General features: G+C 50.1%; 1 protein-coding gene across 2 annotated transcripts in view; it reads left to right on the top strand.

Annotated features, from left to right (window-relative positions):
* Positions 1–7,500, top strand: part of CLIP4 (CAP-Gly domain containing linker protein family member 4) — an 89,074-nt gene that overhangs the window by 41,529 nt on the left and 40,045 nt on the right. For both annotated transcript variants that reach the window (XM_040334329.1, XM_040334330.1), the window contains exon 7: positions 5,745–5,880. In XM_040334329.1, coding sequence (XP_040190263.1) covers positions 5,745–5,880 — 136 coding nt within the window. The remainder of the gene's footprint in view (positions 1–5,744; positions 5,881–7,500) is intronic.

The raw sequence follows: 7,500 nt of genomic DNA, 5'->3' as shown, positions 1-7,500 counted from the left end.
CCGTCCTCTCCACTGATCCGACTTCAGCCCATTGGATCGCCGTCCTCTCCACCGATCCGACTTCAGCCCGTTGGATCGCCGTCCTCTCCACCGATCCGACTTCAGTCCATTGGATCGCCGTCCTCTCCACTGATCCGACTTCAGCCCATTGGATCGTCGTCCTCTCCACTGATCCGACTTCAGCCCATTGGATCGCCGTCCTCTCCACTGATCCGACTTCAGCCCGTTGGATCGCCATCCTCTCCACCGATCCGACTTCAGTCCATTGGATCGCCGTCCTCTCCACTGATCCGACTTCAGCCCATTGGATCGTCGTCCTCTCCACTGATCCGACTTCAGCCCATTGGATCGCCGTCCTCTCCACTGATCCGACTTCAGTCCATTGGATCGCTGTCCTCTCCACTGATCCGACTTCAGCCCATTGGATCGCCGTCCTCTCCACTGATCCGACTTCAGCCCATTGGATCGCCGTCCTCTCCACTGATCCGACTTCAGTCCATTGGATCGCCGTCCTCTCCACTGATCCGACTTCAGCCCATTGGATCGCCGTCCTCTCCACTGATCCGACTTCAGCCCATTGGATCGCCGTCCTCTCCACTGATCCGACTTCAGTCCATTGGATCGCCGTCCTCTCCACTGATCCGACTTCAGCCCATTGGATCGCCGTCCTCTCCACTGATCCGACTTCAGTCCATTGGATCGCCGTCCTCTCCACGGATCCGACTTCAGCCCATTGGATCGCCGTCCTCTCCACTGATCCGACTTCAGCCCATTGGATCGCCGTCCTCTCCACCGATCCGACTTCAGCCCGTTGGATCGCCGTCCTCTCCACTGATCCGACTTCAGCCCATTGGATCACCGTCCTCTGGGATCTTGAAGGGGGACCCCACGCCAAATGGGGAAAAAAAAAAATGGCGTTGGTTCCCCCTCCAAGAGCATACCAGGCCCTTTGCACTGGTATGGATTTTTAGGGGGGACCCCTCCCAAATAACAGCGTGGGCCCCCCCCCCCAAAAATCCATACCAGACACTTATCTGAGCATGCAGCGCCCCCCCCCCCTCCGAACCATACCAGGCCACATGCCCTTAACATTTGCTTTAAGGCAGGAGGGCCCTGCACCCCCCACTCCAAAGCACTTTGCCCCCATGTTGATGGGGACAAGGGCCTCTTCCCGACAACCCTGGATGTTGGTTGTCGAGGTCTGCTGGGGGAGGGCTTTTCAGAATCTGGAAGCCCCCCCACCCTATTCGAATGAGTATGGGGTACATTGTACCTCGACCCATTCACCTAAAAAAAAAAAGAGTCAAAAATAAAACGCAGTACACAGGTTTTTAAAGTCATTTATTAGGCGGCTCCGGGGGTCTCTTCTGACCTCTTCTCCCCTTTCCGGCTCTTCTGCCTCTGCCGGTTCTTCTTCCCTCTCCGGGTCTTCTCCGCTAAGGTCCCCATCAGAGCCCTTCCTTACAGCAGGTGTCCCCGTCGGCCTGCCCCTTTTACAGCAGGTGTCCCCGTCGGCCTGCCCCTTTTACAGCAGGTGTCCCCGTCGGCCTCCCCCTTTTACAGCAGGTGTCCCCGTCGGCCTCCCCCTTTTACAGCAGGTGTCCCCATCAGAGGCCCCCCTTACTGCAGGTGTCCCCATCAGAGCCCCCCCCTTTACAGCAGGTGTCCCTGTCTGCCTCCCCCTTTACAGCAGGTTTTCTCGTACTCGCAGCTCTTGCAGTAAAAGTTGCCCGTCCTACACCTTCGGACGGCCTATGATGAGTCCGAGAACCTGGAAGTGAAGGCGCGGGACCCGCCATTCACACACCACAGCAGGGGACAATGATATAGACCTATAGAGGGAGTGTTCTGGGCGCAGAGCTCAGCGCCCCGAGGACTTTCTAAATGAAGCCAATAGAGCTTCTTGTTTGTCGTCACGTGATTACAAACGCGTCATGCTTCCCATAGCAGCTGTGTGTCCGGCACCCTCCACACACTTAAAGGGCCAGTCACTGGGGGTACCTTTGGGAGGGCGGCGCTGTCACTGACAATGACCCAAAACACACGGCCAAGGCAACAAAGGAGAGGCTCAAGAAGAAGCACATAAAGGTCCTGGAATGGCCTAGCCAGTCTCCAGACCTTAATCTCATAGAAAATATGTGGAGGGAGCTGAAGGTTCGAGTTACCAAACGTCAGCCTGGAAACCTTCATCACTCGGAGAGGAGAAAATCCCTCCTGAGATGTGAGAACCTGGAGGCCAACTCCAAGAAAACGCCTCTGTGATCACCAACAAGGAATTCTCCACCAATCACAAGTCACGTTCTGTAAGGGGTTCACATACTTATTCCACTCATTAAAATGCAAATCAATTTATAACTTTTATGAAATGTGTTTTCTAGATATTATTTTAATCTCTCTGGAACAGTTTTTTATTAAAACAATTTGTTTTTAAATGTTTTTTTAATTTAATGTTCTCTTCACGGCACTGAGAGACTTTTACACAATCGGGACAGAAGTTGCCGTATTTTCTCTAATATGTTCCTTTATCATTATCGTTACCGCGACCCTGTTGGCCGCAATGTACGGATTTATTTTTCCAGAAATACCGTAAAGCATTGTGACCACTAGATGGCGATGGTGATGTATGGAACCAAATGTACTAGAGGAAGTGCGGCAATTTAACCCGATTGTGTTTTTTTTTGTAGGATCCTCACATCCAACGTTTTACAACGCCCCCCCCCCCCCTCCCGTGTGTGTGTATTAGGGGTGTTGAAAATGATCGATGCATCGCGATTATGCCTGTCCCGATTCGGCATCGATGCGGGTATGCAGCCTAATCGATTATGAATGACGTCATTCTAGCTCCTCCCCCTCGCCCGCACAGCAGCATCTTTTCCGGTCATGACAGACCAGTGACCGGCTGGCTGCGCCTGGTGCCGTTCCCCTTATTAGAGGATGTAGCCTAATAAGTATTCTGCCCGGCCCCTCACCCACGCTCTCCCCCTTCTCAGGATGTGTACCTGTGTGGAGTGACACGGGCATCTCCCCGATGGGCTGGCGCAGGTCACTGCACGGAGCTGTGAGACAGATTACTGCAGCTGTCTTATCACACGTGGAATAAGGAATAGCGTCGGCTTCAGAAAACAAGCTGTGAGGAGGGGGGATGGTAGGAGTGCTCCGGAGGTGAGATAAGTCTGTCAGTCTGCTTAATTTATGTGAGGGGTGAGTGCAGAGAAGTGGCATATCCCCCCCCCCCCCCCCCCCCCCATCCAGTGTATACTGTCTGTGTGCCTAACACATTGGGGGCTGAAAAAAAAAATGTTTCACCAGTGCTAATGAATTGATGTAAACTGAACACCAACTGGGAAAAGTGACATGCTAAACAAAACTCCTGTGATACCGTAGGATCTTTTTGATCATTCCTATTACCTATAAACATGTACTGGTCCAGTCCCTCCATGGGTTTTATCAAATAAACTTTGTTTTTCTTTATTACTGCCACTAATTGATTGACTTCATTCTGGTCTTAACCCATTGAGCGCTGACTCACATTGGGGGCTGCACAGTGCACACTCTTTTTCCGTCTAATTTCTTCCAAAGATTTCCCTATCACTTCTCCCCTCTGGAAACATGCAGTGATCTGCAAGCAGTATATTATTTCTTACTGATTGGAATGTCTTCCCTTTTCTTTTTTTTTGCACTGATGTTGACCTGTTTACTATCCAAGTTGCTGCCAAAAGACTAAAGGGTATTATTTTTTCCTTTAATATAAAAAATATATCATATTTACCTGCTGACCGTCTCTTGTACCATGTCTGCAGTCCCTGACCGTCTCTTGTACCATGTCTGCAGTCCCTGACCGTCTCTTGTACCATGTCTGCAGTCCCTGACCGTCTCTTGTACCATGTCTGCAGTCCCTGACCATCTTCTGTAGCATGTCTGCAGTCTCTGACTGTCTCCTGTAGCATGTCTGCAGTCCCTGACCGTCTCTTGTACCATGTCTGCAGTCTCTGACCGTCTCCTGTAGCATGTCTGCAGTCTCTGATCATCTCCTGTAGCATGTCTGCAGTCTCTGACCGTCTCCTGTAGCATGTCTGCAGTCTCTGACCGTCTCCTGTAGCATGTCTGCAGTCTCTGACCGTCTCCTGTAGCATGTCTGCAGTCTCTGACCGTCTCCTGTAGCATGTCTGCAGTCTCTGACCGTCTCCTGTAGCATGTCTGCAGTCTCTGACCGTCTCCTGTAGCATGTCTGCAGTCTCTGATCGTCTCCTGTAGCATGTCTGCAGTCTCTGACCGTCTCCTGTAGCATGTCTGCAGTCTCTGACCGTCTCCTGTAGCATGTCTGCAGTCTCTGACCGTCTCCTGTAGCATGTCTGCAGTCTCTGACCGTCTCCTGTAGCATGTCTGCAGTCTCTGACCGTCTCCTGTAGCATGTCTGCTGTGTTTAGACTTTGCTACATGCAGGAAGTGTTAGTGTGTGTTTTTTTTTTAAACAGATAGAAAAAAAAATGGAGTACTTAAATTTTTTTTGATGAAAGCCATGCGCACTTGCGCTGCAATCGTGATGCATCGTGATGCATCGCGGAATCGAATCGAATCGAATCGTGGACTTGATAATCGTAATCGCATCGAATCGTGAGACCGGTGAAGATGCGCAGCCCTAGTGTGTATGGAGACTTCATTTTACAATAAAGGTTAAATACGTGACGCCTAGATTTTACGTCGTTTGCGTAAGTCGTTCGCGAATAGGGCTGCACGTCATTTACGTTCACGTTGATACCAATGAGGCTTTGCGCCGTTCACAAAAAAAAGTCAAATACGCGGGGTCAAGTGAAATTTTAATAAAACACGCCCACAACATCTCCATTTGAATTTGGCGAGCTTACGCTGCCACACATACGTTACACCGTCGTAACTAAGGGCGCAAGTTCTTTCTGCATACGGAACTTGCGCCCAAATTTACGGCGCTCATCTTTCTGAATCCGGGCTCAGGTGTGCAAGTGCTGTTTTTTTTGTTTTATTTATTTATTTTTCAAGTATTTTGCTGTGATAATTTGGAAATTTAGTGCAAAAAAAAAGTGATATTCTATGATATATATACACACACAATGCATCCAGAAAGTATTCACAGAGCTTCACTTTTCCCACATTTTGTTATATTTCAGCCTTATTCCAAAAAGGAATAAATTCATTATTTTCCTCAAAATTCTACAAACATCCCCGATAATGACAACAAGAGAGAAGATTGTTTTGAAATCTTTGCAAATTTATTAAAAAGGAAAACATCCCATGTTCATGAGTATCACAGGCTCCTCCCCATGTACATGAGTATCACAGGCTCCTCCCCACGGGCATGAGTAGCACAGGCTCCTCCCAATACTCCTCCCATGTGCATGAGTATCCTGGAATCCATCTGCCCTTAGCTCAGGCATGCAGGCAGGAGGGTGTGCTTAGCTGAGAACCCCTCCCCTTCCTGGGATGTATGACATCATTGTGGCCTAGGCCAGAAACCAGGAAGTAACTGTTGAAATGTAAACCCGGTAAATGTAATCTCCTCCCTTCCTCTCTCTTTGTGGACTCTGTTGGGATTTGGGGGGTAATACACCCACGCTGCTATTGGATGAACTCGCAGAGTTTGCTGTTTATTTTTTTATTTTTTTTTCATATTCTTATTTGGATTAAAAGCAACAATTAGAAAAAATAAGATCTGTTTATTAATGAGCTCGGGAAATCCTCACCTTGGCGCTGTCGCTCTCCTCCTATAGGTCGGCACTCTGAGGTTCTGTGGCTCCACCCAGTTTGCCACCGGCCAATGGGCTGGCATTGAAATTGACGAATCCGAAGGAAAGAATGATGGAAGTGTGGGCGGAGTCCAGTATTTTCAGTGCCCGCCCAAACACGGTAAGGACGCCGCTTCCTCCTCCGCTATCCAACCGAAAAAATTCTATGAAGATCTTTGAATTCGAAGCCCTTGACGCGCATGATCGGCGGCTGATTCTGTGACAAAGAAACGATCGGTCTCTATCATTTTATTGGTCGGATTATTATAACAAAAATATCCAGAAAATCACATTTCATAAAAGTTATAAATGGATTTGTATTTAATGAGTGGAATAAGTATGTGAACCCCTCACAGAACGTGACTTGTGATTGGTGGAGAATCCCTTGTTGGGGGTCACAGAGGTCAGACGTTTCTTGGAGTTGGGGGAGGTTCCTTAGTAGTTGGGGGAGGTTCCTTAGTAGTTGGGGGAGGTTCCTTAGTAGTTGGGGGAGGTTCCTTAGTAGTTGGGGGAGGTTCCTTAGTAGTTGGGGGAGGTTCCTTAGTAGTTGGGGGAGGTTCCTTAGTAGTTGGGGGAGGTTCCTTAGTAGTTGGGGGAGGTTCCTTAGTAGTTGGGAGAGGTTCCTTAGTAGTTGGGGGAGGTTCCTTAGTAGTTGGGGGAGGTTCCTTAGTAGTTGGGGGTTGTTCCTTGTTGGGAAGCAGAGGTCAGAGGTTCCTTAGTAGTTGGGGGAGGTTCCTTGTTGGGGGTCACAGAGGTCAGATGTTTCTTGGAGTTGGCCTCCAGGTTCTCACATCTCAGGAGGGATTTTCTCCTCTCCAAGTCATGAAGGTTTCCAGGCTGACGTTTGGTCACTCCAACCTTCAGCTCCTCCACATATTTTCTATGGGATTAAGGTCTGGAGACTGGCTAGGCCACTCCAGGACCTTCATGTGCTTATTCTTGAGCCCCTCCTCTGTTGCCTTGGCCGTGTGTTTTGGGTCATTGTCATGCTGGAAGACCCGTCCCCCACCCATCTTCAGTGTTCTGTCCGAGGGAAGGAGGTTCTCATCCAAGATTTGATGGTACTTGGCCCCGCCCATCATCCCTTTGATGGGGTGAAGTTGTCCTGTCCCCTTAGCAGAATGTTTCCCCCTCCATGGATGACGGTGGGGGATGGTGTTCTCCATGTATGACGGTGGGGGATGGTGTTCTCCATGGATGACGGTGGGGGATGGTGTTCTCCATGTATGACGGTGGGGGATGGTGTTCTCCATGGATGACGGTGGGGGGATGGTGTTCTCCACGGATGACGGTGGGGGATGGTGTTCTCCATGTATGACGGTGGGGGATGGTGTTCTCCATGGATGACGGTGGGGGATGGTGTTCTCCATGTATGACGGTGGGGGATGGTGTTCTCCATGGATGACGGTGGGGGGATGGTGTTCTCCATGTATGACGGTGGGGGATGGTGTTCTCCATGGATGACGGTGGGGGGATGGTGTTCTCCATGTATGACGGTGGGGGGATGGTGTTCTCCATGGATGACGGTGGGGGATGGTGTTCTCCATGTATGACGGTGGGGGATGGTGTTCTCCATGGATGACGGTGGGGGGATGGTGTTCTCCATGTATGACGGTGGGGGGGATGGTGTTCTCCATGGATGACGGTGGGGGATGGTGTTTTCCATGGATGACGGTGGGGGATGGTGTCCTCCATGTATGACAGTGGGGGATGGTGTTCTCCATGTATGACGGTGGGGGGA

Source organism: Rana temporaria (genome assembly GCF_905171775.1).
Source record: "Rana temporaria chromosome 4 unlocalized genomic scaffold, aRanTem1.1 chr4yy, whole genome shotgun sequence".
NCBI classification, from domain to species: Eukaryota; Metazoa; Chordata; class Amphibia; order Anura; family Ranidae; genus Rana; species Rana temporaria.
Note: the sequence above shows the minus strand (reverse complement) of the source record. Positions and strands in the feature narration are given on the sequence as shown.